At 41.0% G+C, this 27,648-nt stretch overlaps 1 protein-coding gene across 17 annotated transcripts in view; it reads left to right on the forward strand.

The window, feature by feature from the left end:
* The first annotated feature begins 3,588 nt into the window (after nucleotides 1–3,588).
* Nucleotides 3,589–27,648, forward strand: part of UBR5 (ubiquitin protein ligase E3 component n-recognin 5) — an 85,708-nt gene continuing 61,648 nt past the window's right edge. For 10 of the 17 annotated variants that reach the window (XM_030494404.2, XM_030494746.2, XM_030494665.2 and 7 more), the window contains exons 1-6: nucleotides 3,600–3,919; nucleotides 22,115–22,159; nucleotides 22,672–22,753; nucleotides 22,930–23,006; nucleotides 23,803–23,922; nucleotides 26,715–26,904. In XM_030494404.2, the coding sequence (XP_030350264.1) occupies nucleotides 3,858–3,919; nucleotides 22,115–22,159; nucleotides 22,672–22,753; nucleotides 22,930–23,006; nucleotides 23,803–23,922; nucleotides 26,715–26,904 (576 nt within the window). In that variant the 5' untranslated portion in view covers nucleotides 3,600–3,857. Of the gene's footprint in view, nucleotides 3,920–22,114; nucleotides 22,160–22,671; nucleotides 22,754–22,929; nucleotides 23,007–23,802; nucleotides 23,923–26,714; nucleotides 26,905–27,648 lie in introns of all 17 variants that reach the window. The other 7 variants (XM_030494841.2, XM_030495697.2, XM_030495359.2 and 4 more) reach the window with 5 other exon arrangements.

A 27,648-nucleotide genomic window follows, 5' to 3' on the forward strand; every position in this document is an offset into this window, starting at 1 on the left:
GCCTCCTCCCTGTCTTCAGCATGTCCCACCAGCCGCGGGCACCGCTGCCTGTGGTGCACCTGCCAGCATCTGCTTGCGCTGTTTACAGAGCAAAGTCCCTGCAGTCCCTACCCTAATCCTCACATCTCCAGCACGTCCCTTCCCTGTAGGATTAACAGACTTCTGTGCAAACCACCAGGCCTGCAGCTGCCGAGTGGGTTTAGCAAGCGGTCAGGAGTAAGTGCGCACTGATGCACATCATTCAGAAGCTGTTTCTGATGGGAAGGTTCCTGATCTGCTGGAACTGGACATGTGTGGAGCTGGAGGTTGGATGAGATGACCTTCAGAAGTCCCTTCCAACCCATCCACTTCTACTAGCCTGAAAGCTTGAGGAAATGCTGACTCTCATCAAAATTCAATCTATCTCGGACACGACAGCAATGATCCCACAGGAGTTATTTTATATGGTGTTTCCAAGCTGGCAAAAACTCTCACATGGACAAGCATACCAGCAAGGAACTTGTTCTGCTGGTTGGGTGTTGGTGTATTTATAGCTGCACCTTCATAAGGAAGCTGCTGCTTTATCAGTAGGCCTGAAAATAGCACCATCTGCACACCGAGGAGTTGTGCAACACAGGGAACTAAATTTCTTAGGCCATGACAGAAGTCTTCTCTTAAAGGTACATCTTGTAAAGAAAGAAAATCTAGTTCTGTTCTTGATTTTTTTCGTTACTTGGCAAATATGAATTTTTAAATACCATTTCAGTGCAGGATGTTGTCACTCAACAGACTTCAACAATCCAGGGCACTGAGGAAAAGTCTTTTATTTTGAAGTTCTTAAAAACCAGAAGTTTCAAGAATGAGTGGTTCTACTATCAGAAAGCAATTCTACATGGAGTAATTCCAGATAATTACAGGACCATCACACTCTATGTGATTATCTTCTAAGAAATGCATCAGTGGACAAGAGAGGCATTCAGTGCGTTACTGCTTACTGGTGCTCCAAAAGTCAGAGCAGCTTGCTAGAGCAATGTGTGTGCTTTTGACAGCAGCTGGAACTTCCACCCCAATGCAACCTCCTGTCACAATAACGCCATCGCCAGCTGAACACTTGGGTTGGTGTCCTCTTATCTGCATTTAGGACTAGTACCCATCTTAAAGAGCAGTATAAGCTCTCAGTGTGAACAAAAGCTGACATTTGCACTACTCAAGTTTATTCTGGCTCCAAGCACAAGTTCCAGTGCAGTCAATTTTAATTTTTATTTCATTTTTACTTATGGCAAGTGTTTGCATTGGCACAGCCATAGGCAGTGGCTAAAACTGGGGTTCAGTCATAATGTAACTAAAGCTACAGAAAAGGTTTACTTGGAAATGCCAGCAGCAGACTGCTGAGCCCTTAACAGACGTGTGCCCCCTTCGGGCTTTTCCAGCTCTTTTCCTGCCTTTTATCTAGTATGTTTCCATAACCCTTGTGAAGGGTGGAAGGAAAAGAGTAATGGAAATCTCTTCCTTGCGCCCAGCCCTTAAGAGAACACCACTGAACAAGTCATGTTATTTGGAAATGTAAACGCTTTGGGCAACTACATCTTGATACCAAGAGCAAACACAAATACCTGAAGCTCCCCAACCATACCCAACATTCTCCAAAGCATTTCCAAGGATGCAACCAGACCCATGGCAGCAGTTCATGTGGCACACCTTCCTACAGTTCAATGGAAAAGAGGAATGACTGTCAAATAGTCACTTTTTCTCTGTTAAAAAAAAATCAAATTGAGATGCAAGGTTTTTCAGGTGAGTATTGAAACATGCAAGTACTTCTGATGAAATGGCTGAGGTCAAGCCAGCGTAGAAGGATCTCTCACTGCAGTAAACAACAAAAATGTTTTCAGGAAAAGCATAAAGACCAAAGTTAAAAAAAAAAAATCAGAAAAAGCAGGACAAAACTAACAAACTTTGATATAATCAAATGCAGAACTCTGGCCTGACAGGAGAAAAAAGGCAAATCACGGATGTACTCATTTTTCAAAGCACAGCTACTGCACTGTTTTCTCACCAAACGGAATGAATCCTCTTCCACGCCTTGTGTATTTCCAGAAAGCTGTTAGGATCTTCCTTCTAGGAAAAGCTAAATTACTTGTTTGTATTTTGAATCTATTTGAACATCACTGTCACTTGAGAACAGAAGATATAGGGAAACAGTGTCTGAGAATAAGAAATTTGAACACATCACCTGAGTATTTTTTCTCTTTACCGTGTTCCCTCATGTCGATGAGAGTTGTACTGAAAAAAAAAAAAAAAGGCTTCACAAACTCCCCAGATCTTTGGGGCGCAAGCAGCTACATCAGCCGATGCCTGGATTAGCGCCTTTGGGCTGTCCTGGAGCAGGAGCTAGGGAAGAAAGGGGAATGGAAGATGGGAAGTTGCAGAATTCCTTCGATTTGATAGTGGACGAACAAACCGAAGATTTCCGGGGTTTGTTACGCAGGCTCAGAAATGAATTACAACTTGCTGAACCAGGCTCTAGATTTGTTTTGTACCATTATCATGTGATTGCCAGCATTCCTCACATGCTAAAGAATTCCAAGCTGGTTTTCTAAATTTCCGATTTCCTGAAAATAAGCGAGAGCAGTCTGCAAAAGCTGAAAATTCCAGTAAAAAACACTTTTAAAACCCAAAGCTTGCTACAACCCTAGCCAAGGTGTTAGTTTCTATAGAAACAAATGGCTCGTTATTGACTTTGTTACTCAACTTTCAGCAAATTGAGATGTTAATTTGTTAAGAACAGCTCCATTTTCAAGGTATGCTCTTTGGGAATACTAATGAAACCCTGTCCGAAGGGAGGGTGCACAGCCAGAGCGGCATCGAGTACCTCATCGGCTGGGGAGATAACTTTTTATCCCGATATACCACCGATGTCCCTGGAAAGGGGTGGTTGCTGAGGTCAGGCCGCCAACGTTCCTCGCCAGCCAGGAGTTACAAAGCGAGCAGCCGCCTTTGCAGCACAAGCGACCAGGGGCACCGGGTCTGAAGCACACGTGCACCCGGAGGGGGAAGCCCAGTCGCAACGCCGCACCGGGGATTTCCAGGACGGCCTCATGCACCCGCTCCCCTTCCAGCCTGAAACTGTTCAGACAGGCCGGTTACAGAGGGAGGTCAGCGCGCCGGGGCACACGCCACCGAGTGGAACGGCCTGACGCGAGCAGCCGCGGCGCGGCAGAGCAGGGCAGCGAAGGCCGCGGTACGGCCCGCGGCGGGACAGCGCCTCCGAGCCCGCCCCGGCCGCGGGGAAGCGGCGCCGCCCCCGCCCCGCCGCGGGGTGGGTCCGGGGGGGTGGTTGAGGAGCCCCGTCCGGCGCCTGAGGGAGCCGCTCGCGCACCGCCCCGCCCGCCGGGGAGTCACTCCTGGGGGCACGTGGTCGTTTTACGCCGCTCGCGTATGACGTCACCGCGCCCCGCCGGGCCTCCCCGGCCAATCGGCGGCGCGCTTAGTGAAGGGGCGCCGCGCGGCGGCGCGCGCGCCAGTCAGCGCGAGGCTTGCACGGCGGCCGCGCGCCGCCGCCCCGCCCTCCCCGTCGCGGCGCACGGAGGGAGGGAGGGGAGGGAGGGAGAAGCGCCCGCTGGAGCCAAGATGGCGGCGCGTGCGTGAGCGCTGTGCGGGCCGAGCCTCCTCCCGACGCCGTTGCGGCGGGCTCCTGCCTCCTTGCGCTCCGCGCCGCGGCGGGCGAGCCCCAGGACTCCGCCGGCGGCCACCAGCGGCCCCAGGGGAGGGACGGAGGCCGAGCGCCCCCTCCCCCGCCACCCCCCCGCCCCCATTGTGTGCCCGGCCCCCGCCCGCCCGCCTCCCTCCGCCGGGGGGGGTGGGCAGCGGCGGCGCGGAACATGACCTCGATCCACTTCGTGGTGCACCCGCTGCCGGGTACCGAGGACCAGCTCAATGACCGGTAAGGGGCAGGCCGTGCGGCGGGGGGCGGAGGGGAGGGGCCGGCCTGGCGGGGCTCGGCCCCCTGTGGGTGAGGGGAGGGGCCGGTGGCGGCCGGCCGGAGCGCGGCGTGGCGGGGGCACCGCGGGGGAGCGGGCAGCGCCGGCCGCGGGGAACGCAGCGGCACCAACCCCCCTCCCGCCCCGCGCCGTCCTGCCGCCGCGCCGCAGGGCCCCGGCGCTTTCCTCTCGCTGGAGCGGAGCGGGCCGCGCCGCACGCACCCGGCCTCTCCGTGCGGCCGCCGCCGTAAACTTTGCCCCGGGAGGGCGCGGGGGTGGGCGGCCGTGACTTTCGCCGCGGGCTCGCCGCCCCTTGGCGGCCCCGGCGGGGATCCGGCCTGCCGGGGGATCCCGGCGTCCGCCCGGGGAAGTGGACTCCGGAGGATGTCTGGCCGAGCACGATGGGGAAGGAGCGAGTGAGGCTGTGTCCATATTAATCAGAGATGGAGCAAGGCAGACAATGCAGATGGGGGGATCGCGGTGTGTGTGAGCGAATGATGGCAGCGAGGATAAAGGAGACGTACGCCGGGGATGTTACAGGCGCGCGTCCCCCCAGTGTTCTCTGCGTTCCCCCTCACACGTACTTCTGCTTTTCAAATAAGAAAGGAAGCCCAGTCTCCAGATTACTGGTTGTGTGTGCCTTGGCTGGGGTGGGAATGACAGCTAGAACAGAAGCACAGCCTGCTTGGAAACTGTGCAGCTAACTTCTGTGTTGGATTGGGGAATAGCAATTGCAGGCTGGGGAGAAACTTGAATGGTTGGGAGAAATAAATCCATGCACCGAATTTTCTTCACTGCTTGATGTGTATTTGACAGCACTCTGTGTGGCTGTCAAATATTTCTTCTGTAGCAGTTACTGATGGTATGTGTTACAGCTTGTGCATTTGCCTTGTGCTCTTTTATATAGAAATTCTTAAGAAGTGTGTGACTGTTCACCTTTAATTTTTTATAAATTTCTGTGTGAATAAATTGAGATCTTTAATCATCACTGGATAGAAACATACTTTTTTTGCACTGTAGAAAAATGTTATTTAATTTTTATAAATAGTATTTAAATATTTATAAACCTTAAAGTATGGGCTCTTGGTTATATTCTTTTGGTTTTGATCTTACCAGGTTTCAGAGTAGGTCAGGGTCCACCTCATTTCACTATTGTTTGTAGTTAGGTCACTTTTCGTAGGCCAGTCTTTGCTGAGATGCCCCTGTTAAAACACAGCTGAGGTTTGAGGGCTTATGATGAGGAAAATAGGTCATTGTAAAGATAAAATCTCTGCCGAACTGCATCCATCATCCATGTCCTTAAACAGGGAGGAGAAACTTCTAATGATAAATAGGTCCAAACCCTGCAGTGTGTTAGTGTGGAGAGTTTTTTTTTTTTCCTTAAGCTGATAATACATTTTACAGGATCCTGCTTCCTAGGAGGCCTACCCATTCCTAAGGGCTTGATTGGCTTTCTCCAAAGTAACACATTCAAATTTGACATGCATCTTCTTCCTTTAGCGTGACAAACTGAGAGGTGATGCTGTAGTAGGAGTTCTTCCGCTTCTTTGGGCTGCTTTGATTTAGGGTAAGATCTGGACTTTGAACTTGAAAGGACCCCAGTGGGTTTTCTTTTTCTTTGGGTTTTTTTTTTTTTTTTTTTTTTTTGGTGGGGGTTTTTTTGTGGTGTTTTTTTTTTTTCCCCCAATTTTTAAGATTTTGTTTGAATGTTCATAGGCCCTTAGGAAACATTTAGCGTGTAATTATCACACTTTACTTAGAGTGATAGAGCTCATCTGTTTTTTCTTTAATGTCACCTGTTTTGTTGACTTATTGATGTTAAATATGATGCCCCTTCAGTCTTCATAACGCTTCCTTCTTTTTTTTATTTTTTTTTATTCCCTTCTTACCACAGCAGCACCTCTTACAACTTTTATTTGATACAGGAAGCTTCATAATATGTGGTAATTAATATATGGAGAAAGCTGCAGAAGTGCTGTTAAGTAGTGACTGATTTTGAAAAATCAAGTGGCTCCTTGATGTGAGCTGCAAGTCATAAATTTCCACTTCATAAATATGATTTTAGTAGAAGTGCAGTAGCTGTGTATCAGAACTTGTAATGCAGTGAAATCAGAATGATTCATTACTAGGGTTCAGACGCACACATGTGTTGGAAATGCCAGTTCAATTTTATCAGTAGCATTGCTGCTTATTACTGTTCTGTCAATATAGATCAGGATCTAGACAGCTTAATACATTCTCATATACGTGCTCATAGAACTGAGGATCTTGGAACATCTCATGTCTCCATGATTTTTCTTCTCCTCTCTCACACTTTATAGACTTTCTTGAGCCTGTGCTGCAGACACTGGTCAGTAGCCCAAGTGAGGTTTTTTCTGTCTGCATCCTGAATTATAATTGTTTCTCAAAATGTGATTTTTGGACTATAATTCTGCATTGTATGCTTTCACTTGTGGTGTATGTTGAACATGATGAATTGTACTGCTTTCAGTAATGGATTTGTGTTCTGCATCTAAGGAATAATCACATTTTAAACCACAAGGGATTTATCGGTGCAGTCCCTGTGTGTTCAGGATACATGGCAGTTTTGAATTTTTATAATAAAATATTTGAAACATTATGCTTAATCATCAGCAGAGATGTGTGAAGGGGTGAAGTGTGTTTGGAAAACATCCTTCTCCTGAAGTATTGCTCTGCTTTTAGTCTCCAAAATGGAAGGAATTGGGGTTATTTTTGTGTTTTTTTTTCAGTTTGGTTGGTGTAGTTTGTGTCACTATGTTTTACAGTTCTTATTAGATTTTTCTGTGTAATTTGTTATCCCTCTTATTCATGCAGCAGCGTGGAGAATGGTAAAACACTTGGAAAAAGAAGGGAAAAGTAACTGTAGAACCACAAATAATTAGGAATACTCCTTTGAGCATGCCTACTCATCATCATCTGAAAGTACTTCTTAACTAGTGCTTTTGAAAGCACTAGCTAGTATTGTACCTTGATGGTAATTATTAGACCTCTCTCAAGTAAGTTGAAGCAGTGTTGGCTTGTTCGTGGTACTCAGATGTCTGGAAGGTAGTTGTGCTGCAGAAATCTCGGAGAACAAGGTTATATTTAGTTTTGCGGTCGTATTAGGATTCATTTTTTTAAATGGACAGTAGCTTGAACTTCTGGTTAGGATGAACCGAGGTTATGAAACCTGTTCTGGTAAGTTTATTTAGGAAGATAGGAACTTTTCCCCAAGCAATTGGTTCTCTGCAAACTGAGTATGAGAAGTTTAACTGGAGAAAAATTGTGTAGGGCCTGCAGTTTGCGAAACAACTCCATAAAGTATTTGGGTTGTAAATAATTAATGGCTTTAATCTTTGAAAAAGTGATACCTAGCTTCAGTTGCAGTGGTGTTAGATATATTTTGTGATTATCCACCTGTTCCATGCATGTTTCAGGTTTGGGGACTTTGTGCTTTGGGAAGGAAGTTTGCCAGAGTTTCATAGATACGTCAATCTTAGTAAATTCTTCTTAGTGTATTTCTTAATTTTATGTTGGGTTAGGAAGTGGGTGTAACCGAGACAAATACCTTTTCTTGGCTATTATGAAACCTCACAGGAGCAGTTTAACTTGCTACTCTGCAGAATGAGGAGTCTTTCACTGTACGTGAACTAACCTTCAGGGACAGGAATCATCTCAAGGCTTTGCCTTTGCATTTACTTTACACTAAGAAAATTCTAGTCAGCTGTCATTTAAGTCCTAGCGTAGGGTAGGGTGTCATTTTTGAAGTGGTCATTGAGGCAATGTTAATACACTTTTTTTCTCTTCTTTTGAAGATGAGATGTAATGAATTTGGTTAAATAGAGGGTATTCTGAATTTGAGTGTTACAAAGCAGCATGTAATAAATTTTCTAGCAGTAAGTTCTTTAAAACAATGTGACTGAGAAAAGCTCATTCGAAGCTACAGTGAGTATTTGTGGACAGTCAGCTTTGGGGGAAAAAAAGGCATTATCTCACTCTTGTATGAGTTTGTTTTTTCTTGATAATATATTCAGTGCCTTTCTCTGTTCTTCAGATATTAGTCACTTTAGGCCATGCCTGAACTGAAAGTGTACTTTACCTTGCCCGCATTGTTTACACCTTCTGATAATCAATTTCCATGGAAAAAATGCCTAGCAAGAACATACCCTTTGAGCTTGTGCCTGTGTATTGTGTAGTTTATGTACATGAAAACGTAATTTCAAGGTAATAGGGAAGTGATCAGTGGATATATGGGCTGCTGCTGTGGCAGATTTTCTTAACACCTCCCGCCCCGCTTTGCATTCACTGATGAGCAAATGCATTAAAAATCCCAAGCAGATGTTGCTGGAAGGAGCTGGCGTAGGGTGTGGTGTGGTTCTGTTCAGGGAGCCAGTGGTGATGTGGAGCTGGTGTCCTGGCCCCACGTGTCTGTGGGAGCCTTGCACGGATTGGGAGAGAGAGCTCCTGGTAACACAAGTGTTCGTTTAGCCCTAAACTCCCGCTTCTGTGATTGCAGGCATGCTGGGAGAGTACCTGTCCTCTTTGTGGACAGTAAGTTGGGGGAAAGAAGGGATTGACTGACTTGTTCTTAAATAGAAAACCTGCAAGTTGTGAGCAGTTAATACAGTACTTTTTTTAGCTCCAGTGATTTTATTTTGGTGCACATTAAACTGTTTCCTAATCTACTTTAGCAAAAGTGAAGTTAGCCTGCCTCAAACAGGAATAGATGGTTTAATTACAGGGGAAACATTGCTGATGGAGTACTTTAATTCCCTGGCTTACAGTTGCTTGATGAGACTTTAGTAATGGGAGAAGTGTTGATTTTGGTTTTAGGATTTATTTCTTGAAAGCATAGCAAAATTTAAATTGACCTCTTTTTGTAAGGGAGTGAGGGAATGGCATGACTATCATGGCATTATTATTATCATCACACTCTTAGCTAGGAACACTTTTTTGAAAAGAAAATGTTTTAGCTGCATCAAAAGGTTTCCACCACCAATGTGGTTACAGGAGTCATACACTGAGAATCAGTGCATTAAGATTTGATCTTATTTCAGTATTGTTATTTAAGGATGAAAATTTGGGAAGTCGAGCATCAGAACTTACACATAAGCACCATTTCGTGTCTGGTTGAATGTGAAAGGTTACACAGGCCAGAAGTCTGGGCCTTTTTGGACTTTGCTCTGCCAGGGTTGTCTTTTGGTTACAATTGTTTGCTAAGCCGCAGACACTGCTTTTTAGAGAGTGTGTATGTAATTGTCTGTGAATGTTCTTGCTGAAACTTTCCTGAGATGTTGCAATTAAAAGTAATTGCTCTCTTCTGAAAGGGGAAGGTTTCTTTTCCCCACTTCTTACCTTGCACTAACTTCTAAGTGTCTGATCCCACAGCAAACTGACTTAATTTGCTAAAATGATAAAAAGCTAGCCCTGGTAAAGTGAAGTAAATACAGGTTTGTGGATTGGGAAGTTGAGCTGGTGTATCTAGTGGCTGGGTGAGCATCAGAGTAGATGGATAAAAAAGGGAGGCTTTTGAAAAGTGCTGCAGGAGAAAGAGTTTGGAGTGAAGAACAGAGAAGAGGAAGCAGGGTTGAGTTCCTTCCATTTTGAAAGCAGCAAGTTTATTTTGGCTACTGTAATGTGAAACTGTTCTGTGAATGTGATGTGGACTGAGTAGTTGTGACCTGTCACAAGGAATTTAGTAAAACAGTAATTGGGGCACAAATGTTGCCTCTTTTTTCCTCCTCAAATTATCTATGAGGTTTGAGCATATTTATTGTTAGACCAATGATAAAGCAAGATTAATGGAGTGTTGTATTAATATCCATGTTTTAAGCATGGCAACGCAAGTCAGAGCTGTCAGAAAACAACGTTCTTAATTGTAAGAACAGTAAGGTATTAGTCAATGACATTTATGTGCTAATTCTTGGTAAAGGTAAGATCTATCATCAGTAGCATACTTTAATGTAATTTTGGTGTAGCATGTATTTATTAAATGTGCTAGTTGCCATGTAGGATACTTTTGTAAAATGATGTGTGTCAAAAATTTGTAATTAAGCCGTAAAATAGGTATAAAGAATATGGCACTTTTTTTCTCTTAAACTATCTAAAGTTTAAGCAGATAATTTTTCAGTACACAGTTATATTTACATGAAAAATTACTTAACACTTGAGGGAAAACAACCAAGGATGTACCATGGCAAGCTCTGCAGTGTGTTGTAGCTGCCCTGTTACAGTTATGGCACAGTTAATTGTTCATGACATAACTGAAATAGATGGTGGTATGTATTTGAAAATCAGATAAAGGAGAAGGGGTGTCGCGGTAGGCTTTACTGCAGTGATTACACAAGGTTTCAAGGTAGTTTTTGTTGTAGTGATTATACTAACAGCAATTAGGTAGTTAAATTTGCGAGATGCTCCCTTTAAAGGTGCTGTTTCTCTTTCCCTGCATCAACAGCCACTTACCAGAAGAAAACCATATACAAAAACTGCTTCTGCTTTTCAGTTGCATAAACATTTTTTAAGCTTGAATTCAGTGAAGTCCAGGACAGATTTGGCTCTTAGTAACAACTTCCCATAGAAGACTGCAATAGTTGGCATCTGTATATGCCCCAGAGAAAACATGGGGACAAAGCTTGGTTGTAGTGGCTAGAGGATTTTAAATTGGGACGAACAAGTAGGAGGAAAAAAATACTGAAATAAGTGTGCAAATGTAGTTTTCAAGGTGTACATGTATTTTGTCCAAGCTATAGGCCTGTCAGCTTAAATGAGGATGGTCACAGAACTAGTTAGTCTACTACAGCAATGATTATTCAGGTCTCAGATCTTAATTTTTTCTCTTTCTGGTATAGAACTGTTTTAACAATAAACTCTGTGCTCTAGTTTTTAGAGTCTTTCTGTGCTTATAAAACCCTCAGTCAACAAATACTGCTTCCTTTTCTCTTACCCTTCCCCTCTAAGGAAAATGAACTATTTTGTTTCAGTTTAAAGAGCTTTTTGTTACATTTCGGAGAGAAAATGTACAACCACACTGGTATAAGGTATGAAATTTGCTTATTCTAAACACTTCAAGCATACTCTAAAACTAAGTAGAAAGGCATAAGCTGGGTGCGCTGGTCATCTGTGTTTATGTAAAACTGCCGGTTTGGTTCCAGTTGAGGAGTGATGTAACTCTTGAATTTGCTGTCTTTGAAAAATGTTGTCTTCGTCTCACAAGGCTCCTGCCAGCACTTGTCAGGCGGAATTTCTCATGGTAAATATGCTTCACCCTGTCTTTCAGCAAACCAGTGTGTTTTACAGTGCCAATCCACGTTGGTACAGAAAGGTTCTGAATATTGTCACCTTTTTGTAACACCCCAGCATGATTATTTGTGGCTGTTCTAAAAATGATTTTTAACATAGCATCTTATGGTTTGCCTCATTGGCTGGTTTTTGCAATCCCAAGTCTGTTGGTGGTGTGCCATAAGATATCTCTTAGCAATTTCTCAAATTGTTTACATCCACCATGGAGATGAAATGTGTGTTTTCTGCAATTCTGTTTTGGTTGGACAGCTTTTCTTCATTAAACTGGTTGCTACCTTTTAGCTGAAAGATGCCCCAAAATAGCTTTGCTCCCTTATGTTTCTGATTTAATGTTATATGATGATGTTTTATTAAAGAATGCAGAATGAAAGAAGTTTTAAAACATTCACGACTAGTACTATTTTGGACATGAACTGTGTTGGAACTTCTCACTATCATTGTTGTTTTATTGCCAGCCATGAGATAAGCTAATTTAATTTGTGACAGCGGTAGTGTGACTTAACAGATGAAAGTGTGAAGGCTGCTGCAGATTGCAGTGATCTTATGAAATTTGTCTTCAGAAAAAAAAACCCAAACCAAAACAATACAAACCCCAAAACATTCTAGGGGGTGTGTTTTTGTTTGTTTGTGTTTCTTGCCTTTTACTCAAAGTAATCACTGTTGGGACTGTCTTGAGTAACGGAGGATGGTTATACCCATGCAGCTGTAGTTTGCCTGTTCATTAGAAAATAGTCCGGAAAGAAACTGTTTTCTGAACACAGGGCTTGGCGGTGTTACTTTCTGCCATCATCTGGATGCTGATTTTTAGGCTGGATGCTAATTTTTGTTGGTTTTTTAATGCTGGGTAGAAGTAGCAGTTGGCTAGTTTAGGCTAAGCCTGTGTTAAACCAGCATTTAACAAATTTGCTTAGTCTTTCATAATGATTCATTCTCTGGTCTCCATTAGGTTTCCTCAGACTCTTACGTTTTCACCTTTGGGATATACATAGGTAGATCCAGTACAAGGAAATGGATCTTGATTAAGCTCTCTCATTTCTACTAAAAATTGTAATCTCACTATATAGTTTCCAGTGTGGAGTCTGGCATTGACTTAATATGGAAAAATGTTTGTGCTACAGCGTTTTTACCAAAAACTTAACTGGAAAATAAATACCCATGGGAATGCAGTTGTGCGAGAGCTGTAGGCCTTACTCTGTTGTCGTTTGAAGTCATTGGGGTTTGTCTTCAGTAAGCCTGGTATCCTTTTTTTTTTTTCATTTCACAAAGTAATATTCTTAAATGTGTCTGTCAGTGTTTATTCTGTCATTTATGGTATGAAGTTTTGCTGTTCTCTGTCCAGCCTGGCAGTGATCAGGGCTGCATTTTTTTTCCTCTTTCTGGTAAACATCAAGAAGTGTTCTTCTAAAGAGGATTTATGGCTTTTAATCCATTTTATATTGGTTCTCCTTTTAATATAACTGAGTTATTATTGTTTGACCTTTAATAAGGATTTCTCTCTTAGGTTGTTGAAACTCTTTTTCACAGTTCTGACCATACTTCATACATTAGTAACAGCATTTTCCTGCTCTCTCCTTTTCCTTTTCTTTTCCTTTTTCCTTTTTTTTTTTTTTTAAGGCATTATTTACACAATTTGCTGACTTTGGCAGAATATATCTGTCTCTAGAGCAAGGATTTAAAGGTACTTAATAAAACATTCCAGTGATACAAATCATAGCATCATGTTGTTGTGGGGCAGATTGATTGGGTAGGCAGGATGTAAGCTGGCCAGGCTTGCCCTGCTCTTGATGGGAGGGCATGGGGGGTAACAGGCTGTTTGCTGCAAGGGCCAAAGCTTTGTTTCTTTCTCTTGTGGTGCAGAATCTGTATTTGGAAAGATTGTTACCTCAAATAGTATGGCCGTAGGCAAAACGTGGAGCAGGAGGTACACAGTGTGCTGCTTCATGGGTTCTTGTAGAGGAACCAAAACACTGGTTACACTGAGGGGAAGCACCTGGAGTTTTGTGCCTGTGGTACAGACAGATGGAAAAGAGAATCTGTTTTCAGCAATGCAGAGAAGTATTGTGATGAGCTGCACACCTCAAAACCTGGGGTTTCTTTTGAGGTATTTTGCCTGCAGTGTGCATCTGATAAAGTGATTTGGCTGCTTGTTTTTCTGGCATGGTGCTTGCTTTCTACTCCCTGTGCCAGGCCTCATTCAGTTCCTATCTGAATCAAAGATGCAGCGTCTGAAAGGAAGGTTTTGAAGATGTATGTTCAGTAGAAGACAGTGCAGGGTGCGGAGGGGAGCCCCTGGTATTTAAAAGACATTTTTTAACAAGTTTGAAAAAGTGACATGCAGATAATACTGTGATATTAGAGGTTTTCTTAAAGGCTTCAAGCCTTGGAATTGGAAGAATTGGCAAGTAAAGGACTGGACATGCTAAATGATCTTTCCCTATTGCTAAAACTAATTCAGCATGTGAATAAGCATGCTGGACTTTCTTGCAAAGCAGTTAGAATTCAGTGTCTTGTTTGTGCTTTGTTTTTAATAAAATCACTTTTACAAAATATACTGTTGCTTTTCTCCAGCCAAGACACAAAGAATTTTAATACCGTGACAGTTCCTACTTCTTAAAATATTTTTTTTAGCATTTGAATGCTCTCAGCAAAGGCCATCTTCCAACTTTGCACATAGCCGTACGGCTTCCAAAAGCTTAGAGCAAGAATGAAGGGGAAAATGATGGTGAGATTATGATTTGGGTTCCCACAGTAGCCTCAGCTGGGACCAGAACCTGCCTGTCCTGGCTTTAGGTTGGTGTGCTGGTACATACAGAGCCTCCCTGGTGGCTCGTAATTAACTCTTGAAGGAGCACAATGGGACACAAAAGGGCTTTAAGATTTTACAGTGACTGGATTTTTATTTTGATAGCAGGTTTTTTTTGTTTGGTTTTTTTTTAGCGGAACCACTACAGTAGTGCTCTGACAGTAAAATAGGATTTCCCCCCCCCCTCCCCCTTTTGTCTAAATGTGGTCTTTTAAGTTTCATTTGTTCTAGTCAAACCAGTGTACAGCTTCCTAGCTACATTTTGGTAGTTAGCATTCATGCTGCTCAACATGGTAATACTGGCTCATGCTATTTTGTGTGAGTATTTTTAAAGTATCCTTGAAGACAACCATAGTGTTGTAAATTCCTGTTATCTAGATTTTACTCTCATGGAGGGCTATACTTACTGAAATGATGGATAGCTAAATAGCTTACAATTTCCATTGTTTCAAGATTCAGATCTTGCACCCAGCTTAGTTGGTTGATCCAATTGTTTAGCTTTTAGTGGTCTTCTGGCTGAAGGAATAGCCTTTCTGTTAAACAGGAACTTTTTACAGCTACAAGAACTACAGTTTGAACAGAATCTTGGAACACAGAATGATGATTTGATGTATTCTACACCAGAGAACAGATTTCTGTCTTTTATTGCCTGAATCTGCGACTCATGTTTTTGGAAGTCTGCTGTCATAGAATAACATCAGATTGAGGCTGACTCATTGTCCTGTGGGGTATTTTTCTTTATTCCACAGAAATAACACTAGGCATTTAGGTGACCTGTAGCTGTAGGATTTACTACCAGATCCTCTGGATATTGGGCTAAATAACATATGTAGGTGTGCTGTAACTGCTGTGAGCTAGTCTTGTCAGGATAATGCCATTTGTGCCATTTGTGATTTCTTTGTTCATATTAAGACTTTTCATTATACCTTTTTTCTCAGACACTTCCCTGACCCCTTCGTGTAACAGTCTCAGTTCTCAGCCTTTCCTCATTTGAGAGGCCCCTTCAGTCCCTTAATCATCTTTGTGTCCTTTTGCTGGACTCTGTCCAGAATGTTCATGTCTCTTTCAAACTGGGGAGCTTAGAACTGGATATAGAACTCCAGGTATGGCCTGGCAATGCTTTGTCTTGAGGCAGCCCAGGATACCATTCCCTTTCTTTGCCGCAAGGTATGCTGGTTCATTCTAGTTCAAGCTAGTGTCCATCAGGATTCCCAGGTCCTCTTCTTGCAGAGCTGCTTTCTAGCTGGGCGGTCCCCACCATGTTTTGGTGCACGGGGTTGTTCCTCCCCATGTGCAGGACTTTGTACTTCCTGTTGCTGGAAGTCAGGAGCTTGCTGTGCTCCTGGTGGCAGGATGGTTCTCTGGCATGCCAGCCACTCCTCCCAGTTTGGTGAGTGTCTCAGCAGGCTTGCTGAGGGTATGCTCTGCCCCATCATCCAGATGGTAAATGAAAATACTGAACCACAGGACTGGACCTGGTATTGACCCCTGGGGTACATTGCTAGTCACTGCTTCAACTAGACTTCATGCTGCTGATCACATCTGGGCCCAGGTGTTCAGCCAGCTTTCAGTTTACCTCATTGTCTGCTCATGCATCTATACTTCAGGAGCTTCTCTGTGAGGATCTTGTGGGAGACGGTGTCAAAAGCCTTACTAAAGTGTAGGTAGACAACATCCACTGCTTTTCCCTCATTCTCCTACACAGTGGTATGAAATCTGCCTTGCTTTCTTAAAACTAGAAGTGAAATATATGCTTACCTTCTCCGTGGGGTGAAAAAGATGGATAAGTCATTCTACTTGCCTCTGCAGTATGTGTTTAATTCTCGGTATTAGATGTTGGTGAGTATCTTATCTTTAACCTTCTGATGTCGTTGCCACTATCCTATCTTTGCCATTTTTTCTTGCCCTGCTTTAACCTTGTTGTCGGCTAGCTTACACCTAACTTTAGATATAGGTCATTATCTATATCAGTGTTGTTATATCATGAAATAATAATGGTCTGCTGTAAGGGGATTTACTTCCTGCAGTCATTATATTACCTGAAGACTTTTCAGTGGTATTGCAGAAAATTGTTTTCAAGAGATTACTTTGTTTGATGTTTGCCATATTAGCTTTCTGCTATAGCTTACTGATTCAGCACAGTGTGTTAATATTGTTCCAGGGAGGACTATTAAATGGTCAGAACTACTTTTATCGACCAAACTGACAGTCTTATGAAATAGAAAATAAAGTTTGGGAGCCATATTCTGTAATCCCATGTAGGTTGATACCATGAAACATAAGAGTAGCTGTTACAGTTAGACAAAGGGGTCTGTCTTGTTTTCCTCCCATTTGTGGCAGTGGCTGGTGCTAGGTGACAGGAGAAGAGTGTTAGGATAGGGCAAACATACAGTGATGCTTTTCCAGCTTCTAAGAATTTTCAGCTCAGGGATTTCCTGAGCAGTAGGTGTTGGTTTAGTGTGTAATTACCGAATAGTCCTACTTTATATTTCTTGGAATGGGGAGAGGATGTGGTGTAAGCCATGGTACATTTGATTGGCGAATGGAGCAATGACTTTCTTTGTCCTCTTGTTTGTTGCAGTGATCTGTGTATTACAGTCTAAGCACATCATCCCGCCCTGCTGCTGGGTAACACTGGTTACCTTAGAGGCTGCCAGTTTGTAACTGTGCTTGGGATTTATTTTTTTAATGTGCATTACTTTATATTTCTACAGGAAATCTTATTGTCTGCTTTTGTGTGGTACTTCAGCATTATTTTAAATGGATGCCCCCCCCCCCCCCCACTACCCAGAATGACTTAATATTTAGAGTACACTCATCTTCTCCCCTTTCCCCCCCTGCACTTTCCTCCTACTTGTTGGGGGAAAAGAGGTTTATTTCTTCATTTATTCAATTAGGAGAAAGGTGCTTGGTACAGGAACTGTGGAATTCTGCCTCTTTAGAAACTGCTTTCTAATGTTTGACATGGTAGTCAGGGTTGGGATCCTTTCGTATGCTGTATTATGGCATGAAAGATAGCTGGATGTGACTATGCATCGGTGACAGCGTCCAGTGTCCAAGACATCCTGGGATTAGGAAACAAGGATATTTGCTTAAGCTTCTCATTGGTGTCCATTTTCTGCATTTCTGAGACTCTGTTTACATGACACCAGTAGACAGGCACAGGCATTCATTTCCGTGTGGTTCAAGACAGGCAAGCGTGAGAGGGCTTTGAGCTGGAGGCTGTGCAGCTCTGCTGGGCTGAACCTGTTCATGGCCACAGAGCTGCCTCCTTGGTCTGGCTCTCTGTGCTTGTAGCACTTCAGGGGCTCAGCTGAGGGATGGAAATGAAGGTTTTATCAGTTCTTCTATACTTCTTTCTGCTCTGGTGTGAAAGTCTCTTAGGTTTGTTGACTTACAGGCTTCATTTACCTATTAAGTTCACTTAAAAAAATGTACCAGGGCTAAATTAGTTTTATTTTTAATTTCTCTACTCGAAGTTGTTCATCACACCAAGCTGGTGGTTTTTTAAACGCACCTTTTCCTCTTCTGCAACTCTTACCATCACCATGTGCCAAGGTGAGGAAAGCTCTTCTGGTGGGGCCCCTGCCTGATAGTTTAATTTTAAAGTGTACAAATAACTCTTTGGGGCTATAAAGGAGCAACTTGAGGAAAAATCCAAGAGACTTCTGAATATTCTGTCAGGGACTCTGTAGTGTTACTGGCTGAGTACAAAAAGGCTTCCTTCATTCTGAAGACTTGCAGCATGCATACACGCCATTTCACATCTCTGCAGTTGAATCCTTTGTTTGGATTGCTTAACTTCAGTGATTTTTTTTACTGTGTGCTCTTCAAAGCCCTAGCTGACATTTAGAAATGTAGTCTGAAGTTGCGGAGAAAAATGAGAAATAGCTTCCTTTATATTGTTACAGAAATTAATCTCTGAAATGGCAGAAATTGTTTTAATACTTATGAATAAATGTGCAAGATGTACTGTTGTTTGACCAAAGCTGCAAAATGTCAGATTAGATATTAACACCTGTAAATACTGCTTCTGTTCAACAGCAAGTAAGTTGTTGATGGGAAAATTATGTAGATCTTGCTACATGAGATTTCTATTTACAGTGCGCTCTGCTTTTCATGTTCCTTACCTGCTTGAAAAGGTCTTGCAGATGTTCGCTGCCTGGAGATGATGTAGGTGTGGGGTTTTTTCTGTATTTTTTTTAACTTTTAGTTTCCTAATACACAGGAAAAGGATGCACATACATTTGTTGAACTATTCTAAAACCTTACAGCAATAAGAGAGTTCTGCTTATGTCTTATGTCTTGATTGTTGGTCTGTGAATGGTTGCTGGTTGGAAGTAGTTGAGAAGGATGAATATTCCTGCAGGATGACTGGCAAGGTAGGACTGCTGCTGCTGGACTGCCACAGGGAACTGAGTGTGGGGAACATGTGTTATAGAAGCCTATAATGTCTTAAAAATAAATGTCAGGACAGCCTGCCAACTTCAAAACAGATTCTTATTCTCACAAATTGGGTAAAAGCACAAGTTGTGAGCTAGAATTTTGCTTATGTAGATTTAAGCACTTGTTTAAATAGGGTAAATTTACTTTAAAATGTACTGAAGTCCAGTTTTTTTATAAAATACTTGATATTTTGAAATGGAGTTTCTGTGTATTGCTCTTGCAGTTTTGAGCCTAACTTGGTTTTATAAAGCAAAGTGTGGTAGAAGGATGGGTCCTTTTCATATAGGCAGTGCAATTTCTCTGGAATTAGAAATGTTCTTTGAGACAAAGAACATCTTGTGATGAATGAAAATGTCACTTGTAAAGTCAAGCTTCTGTAGTCCTGAACTGAAGCCTCTTCACTTGCTTAGTGTGAGCAGTTTCCTTCTACTCTGACCAGTTTGGAGAGGCTAGAAATTGTAGCTGCGAAACTTAAAATCAAAGCAATCCCTGCTTGGCTTGGACAGATGGACTTTTTGTTTTCCTCTCAACTGTTTTTGGATGAATTTTGGGAGGGATATTTAAAGAATGTGTCTCTTAACACAGAAGCCCTCATCACTAAGCTTTGTGTCTAGAAGTGTGGCAAGTTAGTGCATTTCCCCAAAAATCTGTGAGCAAAATACATGTTGCTTCTTTGTCCTTTGAAATAGTTTAATGCCTTTAATGCAAATTTTTCAAAGCTTAGGCTGTCCAGGCATTCATATTGGAGATTTGCTTTACTCAGAAAGGTCTCAGTAGACGTGTTGAACTTCCTTATTGCAAGAATTGATTGAATTGTCTCTGGCTGTACCTTTTCCTCCAGTGCACTGTCAGTTGAAATTACCGAATCGCGTTGTTAAAATTAACGTGATCTTAAATACGCATTTCGTGTTTTCCCTTCAGAGGGTTGGTAGCCCAATACCGTGCAACTGTGCAGGTAAAAATGCTCAGATTGCTGTAGGAAATGTTTCTGGAGTTTTTATTAGCACAAACATATTCTCCATACAGAATACACAAACACATCTTTCTGCTTTACTCTCTATTTCTGCTGGTTTAGTTTTGTGCCTGGAATTCACATGGATGCTGGTGGCAGCGCCAGGCAGGGGGAGGAATGGGGCTGAAACCAGCAGCCCTGCAGGGATGGCACTGGGGAGCTACAGTTTTCACCCAGGGGTGTTCTGCATCAAATTCAAGTCCTCGTGGATCTCCAAGGTTATTAGGCAGTACTTTGTAATTCTGCTATTACAGCAGTTGCATATGAGATGATCGGGGAGTGAGGGTTTTTACTCTTTTTTTTAACTTCTATTTCTTTCCTTCCTGTAGGAGAGGTTAGTATTTTCAGCATCATTGCTTGTATCCTTCTCTGCTTCCTCCCCTTAAATGCTGACAGCAGCCTCTTCTCAGTAACGTTAGATCTCTTGACCTAAGCTTGTTCCAGGTAGACCTACTCTCTTGACGTTGGTGTTGCTAATAGATACACTGAGTATGCAAGTCTTAGCAGCTTTCTCTGCATATTTCTTTGCTATCACTTCTGGGTTTTTTTACAAGTAAAAAAGGATTATGATGATTTTTTAAAATTGAAAAATGTCCATTTTCTATATGCTCAGGTTTTGTGACACAAAGCTCAGATAAGGAAGCTTTAAATAGTCTAGTAACATAAATAGTCTAGTACATAGACTAGTCTAGTAACCATCTCTAAGACAGGGCTCCTTTATTTGCTGTTAGCTTTTCAGATAGGCAGTGCAATGAACTTAAAGGTAGGTTTTCCTTTTCTGTAATTATGCTTGCCAAGAGGAGAAATGTTAATGGGAGATGGCTGAGGATTCCTATGGGAAACTGTTAGGCGATATAGTTAAAGACATGAAACTTCAGGGATGTTTAACTTGTCATATATTATGCAGCAGATCCCTGCTTGCTTTATAAAACCAAACGGTAAGCTGTGGAGGGTATGCCATTCATCTTCTAGCTTCATTCCACATTCTCCCACAGTAGTTCACTCTCGTGGAGTACTTTGCATGTGAAGTTTATGTTCTCTCTTTCCCTTTTGTGGGCTGTCTTCACAAACCTTATCTATGTGTGTACTCTTGGCCTGTGTGAAGCAGTTGTGGCTGGAAATTGAGAGTGTGAAATTGCCGACTGGCAAATCAGCAGCTTGGCTTGGATAGCAAAAGTCGATTCTAAGCACGTTCACTTCCTTCCTGCTCTCCTTTCACTGCCGTCCTTTCCTTTCATGCTTGAAAGTTATTTCTATCAGTATAAATTATCTTGTTTCTCAAACAGGCATGTATCTTTTTCCCTCAGGACAAGCACTTTAGAGTTAGACACTTGATAATGTTAAGGCTTGGCTGTTTGGACCTCACATCTGTATTCTTTCTCATGCTCAGGGCTTGCAAGTAACTGAAGTCTGTTGTCCATAGCAGTCTGTGTGTAGAAACTGAAGTGGCGAAGCAAGTAAAAAGAATGAGTTTAAAGACATGGGTTCAGACAGAGGAAAACAGTGCTGATGTGCTTGTCTTTTAGGGTTGGAAAGGTGTTACTGGTTAAGGAGGAGATGAGTGGAATGCTAGGATGAACATGGTACCAAAGTTTGGATTTTTTTTTTTGTCTTAATAAGAAAGACCTTGCATTATTTTTACAGGATTCATCTCAGTTTTATAAGTTAATATAACGCAAATAGTCTAACTAAAATTGGAAGCTGCTTAGGGGCTTTTCAGGTTTGCTTGTTATCTTTGGGAAGAAAGGACCTGAAACGCTTACCTGATAATTACAAGAGTATCCTTGCTGCCTGGATCTTTTCTGAGTGGATTAGAAATTACTTGTTGGTTTCCACTTTTGGATACCATACCTTCTGAGCAGGAGTGGTCCATGCATTGGCCGTTTTTTGGTTCCAATCTTCCATTTAGTGAGATGCCATGAAAGTGAGATGAGAGAATGTTTGGAAACATTCTTTTAGTAAATTTAGTAAAGGTGATGTTTTACATAACCCTATATGCAGTGAATTTGCTCTGGATTATTTCTTCTACTAGTCAAAGTTTGTTGTTTGACCCTTTTGATGCTGGCTTTTGTGCGTCTTTTCCCCTGTCTTTTCAGTTTTGGGGAACTTACTGGCATATTTTTGCCTCTGATGTGCCACGTACTTGGATTTCCTAGAAAATGATAATCCCATCTGCTCTGGGGTACTGCCTTCAAGCTTATACAAGGAACCACAAGTATAACTACAGTTAGTGGTCATGGCTTCGTCTGCTTATTTTGTGTGTAAAGGTGTAAATGGTGGTAACAAGGCAAGAGTAGTGCTTTTTGATAGTGACTTGCAAAACACATAGAAATGCAAGAAAGCATGGGGTATTGTGGCAAGATAGCAGGTGGAAGGGTAAAACTCTAAAGCAAAAAACCTATAAAACAATAACCTGATTTGAAGCTGAACGCCATCCAGTTCTTACACAGACTCCCAGCACCATGTCATATTTATATCAAGCTTCATTAAATGTGGTGGTAAGTTGTTCCTATAATGTTGTAATTATGCTGCTTAAGTGGATGTTATGTACTGTGGAGGATGTCTTTCAACCAACGGCTTCATTTCTTTTTGTTTCAGATTAAGGGAAGTTTCAGAGAAGCTGAACAAATATAATTTAAACAGGTAAGACATATCACATGCTGCTCTAAACCATTTAGGACAGTACAGTAGTTCTAACAGCAACAAGAAGCAAATGATTGTGCTGTAGATATACTCTTAGCGTCAATTCTGCTAATACTGAAGTTCAAAAATGCTTCAGATAACACAGTTCTTACATTAGTAAGAAAATGTTAGATTTTCATTTATGATAAATTATATTATTAAATAACCTCTTTCTGATATGACGCCTTAATTTGAAGAATAGCCCTTGTTGTTAATTGCTGATCAAATTACCTGAGACCTCTATCTCCTTTAAGGTTTTGGTTTGTATTTTCTGTGTTTAATGACCAAAAATACATCATCGTTGCTTCAACTAATGTACATATTTAGTCATTCTTGAATAGTTTTATATCGTTAGCTATCACTGCATATTGTTCCTTCCATATACCACTTGTTTTTTATAGTTTGGTTTTTTTTTTCCCCCAGACTTTAAAAGTTTAGAAATGTTATTATACATGCTCACTTTTTGTTTTCAGCCACCCCCCGTTGAATGTCTTGGAACAGGCCACTATTAAACAGTGTGTGGTGGGACCAAATCATGCTGCATTTCTTCTTGAGGTAAATTACTTAAATCTGCTCACATAACAAACTTGAATCCATACAGTTAAAATTAATTCCTCTAACATCAAATTTATCAACATTCTTCAGTAACTGAAGACTTCTTTTTGTTTGTATTTTTTTTCTGTCAATTACATTTCAGTTTTGGACACTTGGTTTTCTTGTTTTAAATGCAGGATGGTAGAGTCTGCAGGATTGGTTTTTCAGTTCAACCAGACAGATTGGAATTGGGTAAACCTGATAATAATGATGGGTAAGAAACTCTTTTCTTCATATTAAATCATTCTTCTGAACTGGATAAGCAGCTTGGCTGCTTTTTTGGTTTTGATTTTGTTTGTTTTTAAACTAGAGTTCCTTTGCAATGGGTACTTTGAGTAGATACATAATGGTTATGGTGATGCAGCCAAACAGCCTAGCTTGACAGACTTGTGTAGGAATGAATAGTAGATGTGATTCTAAAAGAAGTGAGCAGGATCTCTTTGACTTCAAGAGACAAGCCCCTCCAAAGGAAAGAAAAAAAAAAAAGAAACTTTGTTAAATTGTTAAGGTTCATGTAGAATCCACTCTGAAAGTGGTCCCATCTGGAGATGCTCACTTTCTAGACCTGTTGTCTTCAGTCCAGGTAAGTCTCCCTTAATAGGACTGTTTAATGGTTCATACTTGAATGTAAGTCACTTCTTAATATCGAAGTAGCATACTCAGGCTCAGGTTTATGGAAAGAACACCTGGTGATTACAATTCGTACATATGTGCTAAGTGGAAATTGAGCACAGTGGCTAACTCAAATCATAATTAGTTTAATATGTATTTGCCACTGTGCTATTATGGATTGCTGATGTACATAAGATCTGTTAGGCATGCTTTCCACTTTCTTTCTCAGTGTACCTCTTAATATACAGTTAGATTAGTTCGGAATATTCCCCAAGGGTGTTGCTTAAGCTGGTATGTTACCAGACTACGTCCCTGAGAATTTAGACCTGGGATTCCAGGTTTTGTTCTTAACCCATTTGGGATTGTTTTGTGACTGATTTACCATCTTTTACTTTCAGTTCAAAGTTGAGCAGTGGCTCAGGGGCAGGAAGGACATCCAGGCCAGGCAGGACTAGTGACTCCCCATGGTTTCTGTCTGGTTCTGAAACTCTGGGCAGACTGGCAGGCAACACCCTTGGGTAAGTTTTGATAGGATTGAGGCTGCAATCTGTTTGTTCCATATTTGAGTATATGTGTATACACATATATAAATTGTATGCAGTATGTATAAGGGAACGTATAATTACAGCAGTTGTGTAGGTAGGGTGTAACAAGAAAAACTTTATTGACTTGGTCAAAATAACAGATACACAAGTGACCCTTCAGTACCTAGGACATGGAGTGTTCTTCATGTATGTGTGAAGAATAACTTGTTTTTGGCTGTGCTGTCTTTTTTTTTTTTTTTTTTTTTCTTTTTTTGAACGTTTTTTAGTTCCTTGATATTGAAAAGCGGTTTTTTTTAGAGGGACACTATCAATTTAAACCCTATTAGGCTAGCAGCATAAAGTAAAATGAGTGCATTTACGCAGGAAGAATCTTCATTGTCTATGTTTGCAGACATTTGTGTGCTCAGTTCTGTTGTGCCTTCTCTCCCCTGCCCCAAGTAATGAGCAGTGTTTTGTTAGTTGGGCCTTATACATAGTAATAGGAAGGGAACATTTGGAAAACGTTGTCACTCAGAATCTTTAAAATTGTACTATATACTAAATGTACTATACAGATTCAGGGTTTTTGTTATTAGCTTTAAAATTGATGGTGTCCCTGTATGTAGCAGTGTAAATTAATCTCCATTACATAATCACAGTGAACTCTGTTAATATGCTTTTGTAAGACGTGTTGAACATTGCTGCTTCCTAAGGTTACTGACCACAGTAAGGAGAACTGCGTTTACAAACTGGTTTCTGCATGTGGATGATTTGTTAAGAGGGAGGAACTACAGCTTTTCCATCAAAGTGAATGTTGTTTATGTTACCAAATAAGCTAATTTCATCTGGGGATTCATTGCATGAAAGATAACCCAGTCTCTTACCCTTCCCTCCTGCCCCCCAAGCTTTTTGTGAAATCTTTGTGAATCTGAACCTAAAATCCATGTATTAAACTTTAAAGGCAAACTGGTATTGTCATGTTAAAAAACTTACTGTGGAAAGTAAGAATTCTTTTTTCCTTGTTATTTTTACCTGAGCATAACCAGTTAAAACCCTGAAGAGTACCTAATTTCTCCTCTTGCATGTTTCAGAATTGGGTATTTGAAAGTCACCTAACTAGTAGAGTAGTGCTATAGTAGACACTATAACTGCTCTGTTAAATGAAGGGAATACTTAATTTAATAACCTCAGTCTTAAAAACATTCAAACTGTGAGCCCTTAGATTAGATCACTGGATTTGGAAAATTGCTAGTATGCTAGTAGGCAATAAAGAGATGTGGAAAACCAGTGGCTGAGCAGAAATGAGCAGAAAGATTTCTGTTCTATATTAATATTTCTTCTAGGTTTAGATAGCTTTAATAGGAATAGCTGTGTCCTTATCATTACTTTTTTCCCCTGTAACAGGACCAAGTTAGGACACACTTGGAATATTTGACTTATGTGAATGTAAATGATTTTAACTGTTAAATGTCTTAAGTCTGTCATTGATAGTTTATGAATGTAGAAAATACATCCATAATAAGTATTAAAATCTAATACACAACCTTGACTCTAAACCCCCATCTTCCCTGCTGAGAGTTGAATTAAGAATTGTTGTGTAGGAAAAATTTGACTTCCCCTTATTTTCCCTTCAGCCCCTTTCCCACTTTTAGAAACTGATTATCTGGCAAAGGATGTTAATAATCAACTTCAGCCATAAAATGTGAGACAAGTATTCTTACTTAATTAGCTTTTCTAGCTACATGTGGTATACTTTTAATGTGAATTTCTTACTGTTTCAGAGAACATACCTTTTTTTCTTCTCTTACTTTAAATGTTTTTCTCGGAAGGAGATTGAGGATCAGAGTGGATGAGAGCAGGAAAGTTCTGCTGATACTGATTATTAAATAGTAATAATACCATATCCAATATCTTTTGAGGTAGATTTGTGCAACAAAGTTTAGATAACCTTGAAGAACGAACTAGAGTGTTTCACTCTTTCATGACAACAGTGTGTTTAGTCTCATGTCCAGAACAGATGCAGTTCTGTGGTGTTAAGATTAGTGAAAAGCTGTAAAGATGGCAAATTGTCTTACTTCTACAAATCACTGCCTTTTTACTCCCTTGTTTTGATACTGACTCATAGGGATGAAAAAGTGTTCATTTCAAGCATGTTTTTGCAATGTATACAGTTGATGTTGATTTATCCAACACAAATAGGTTGAAAAACATTCATAAGAATCAGACAACTATTGAGTGTAAGATTTCTTTTGCAGTAAATAAGATTACTTTATTTTCCAGTGTACTCATAAGCAATTTCTAAATGTAAATAAAGTCTCGGAAATTTTAGAAGACCAATCTGAGTGTAGTGACCTTCTGTCAAAAAGTCCACTGACCATGAAGCTGCTGCATATGTGCTTTTATAGTAGGAAGTTAACAGCTGAGTGGTGGATGTTATGCTGCTGATACCATTGCTTTTAGAAACTCTGGGAATTGGTGTGTGCATGTATTTCTGTATGTACACATCCACGCAATTGTATCGTTAAGAAAGAGCACAACTTCCAGTTGGAGTCCTGTTTTATATTTCTTCTGTGTAATTCAGAACTTTATCAATTGCCTGGTGTTCTTGTTCTTACTAGTTTTGAGAGATACTTTCATAGTGTTTGTCTATGAAGTCAATCTGCAGTATTTTCAGAGACTGTCTAAAAGTTATTAATAAAAAAACTTATCAAGACTGACTTTTTGAAGTAGTCCCCAAAGTGTGCTGCTGTATTAAAAAAAAAAAAAAAAAAATCTAAATCTTCTAGAAGTCGCTGGAGTTCAGGGGTTGGTGGAAGTGGAGGAGGATCTTCTGGTAGATCATCTGCTGGAGCTCGAGATTCTCGAAGGCAGACCAGAGTTATACGCACAGGACGTGACAGAGGATCTGGACTGCTGGGGAGTCAACCACAACCAGTGATTCCAGCATCAGTCATTCCAGAGGAACTCATTTCACAGGTATGTGAACTAGAGACTGCTTGTTGCCAAAAACTACAGAGCTTCTCATAGCATGTGAACAGCAAGTTGTAATAGTAGTGCAATTTCTCTGAGGAATAATGGTATATAATTGGAAAGATTGACTTTCTCTAGCTGAATTGCTTTTATTCTTAAATGCGTAGTATGAGTGAGAGATGTTTTTGGATTCTAGCATTTTCATTTCCCAAACTTCCACTAAGACAAGGTACGGGTTTAATCTAGATGAGGAATGTCATGTATTGTTCATTTGCAGCTGGAAGATGGAGTAAGCAAATAAAATATTTGAGAATCATTTCAAGCATATGTCTAATAAAGTGAAGGAGTATAACGAACAGGGGCAGGTTGACTTTTTTTTCTTGTTTGATAAAAGAAGTGATCCATTTTAGATTTGAAAGACAGGCATTAAACATATTTGATTTCCTTAAAATACTAATAATTTTTCTTCATGGACACTTCTATTTAATTTTTTAATAAATGTAACTGATTAATGTATAAATTGCTCTGATTTTGCTTCTTAATGCACTAAAGCTTGAATAAGCTGTTGGACTTCGCATTGTGTGATTAAGTGCCATTTGTGAAAACAACAAAGAAGAAGAAAACAATACATTCAGAATATATGACTAGTCAATGCATAGTAGTTCTTAGCTCAAAACAAGTTGCTAGTCTACATTTAGAATACAGATGTTAGTTGCTAAGGCCACATAACCTGCTTTGCAGGCTTTGAAT

Source organism: Strigops habroptila, chromosome 1 (assembly GCF_004027225.2).
Source record: "Strigops habroptila isolate Jane chromosome 1, bStrHab1.2.pri, whole genome shotgun sequence".
In the NCBI taxonomy this organism is placed as follows: Eukaryota; Metazoa; Chordata; class Aves; order Psittaciformes; family Psittacidae; genus Strigops; species Strigops habroptila.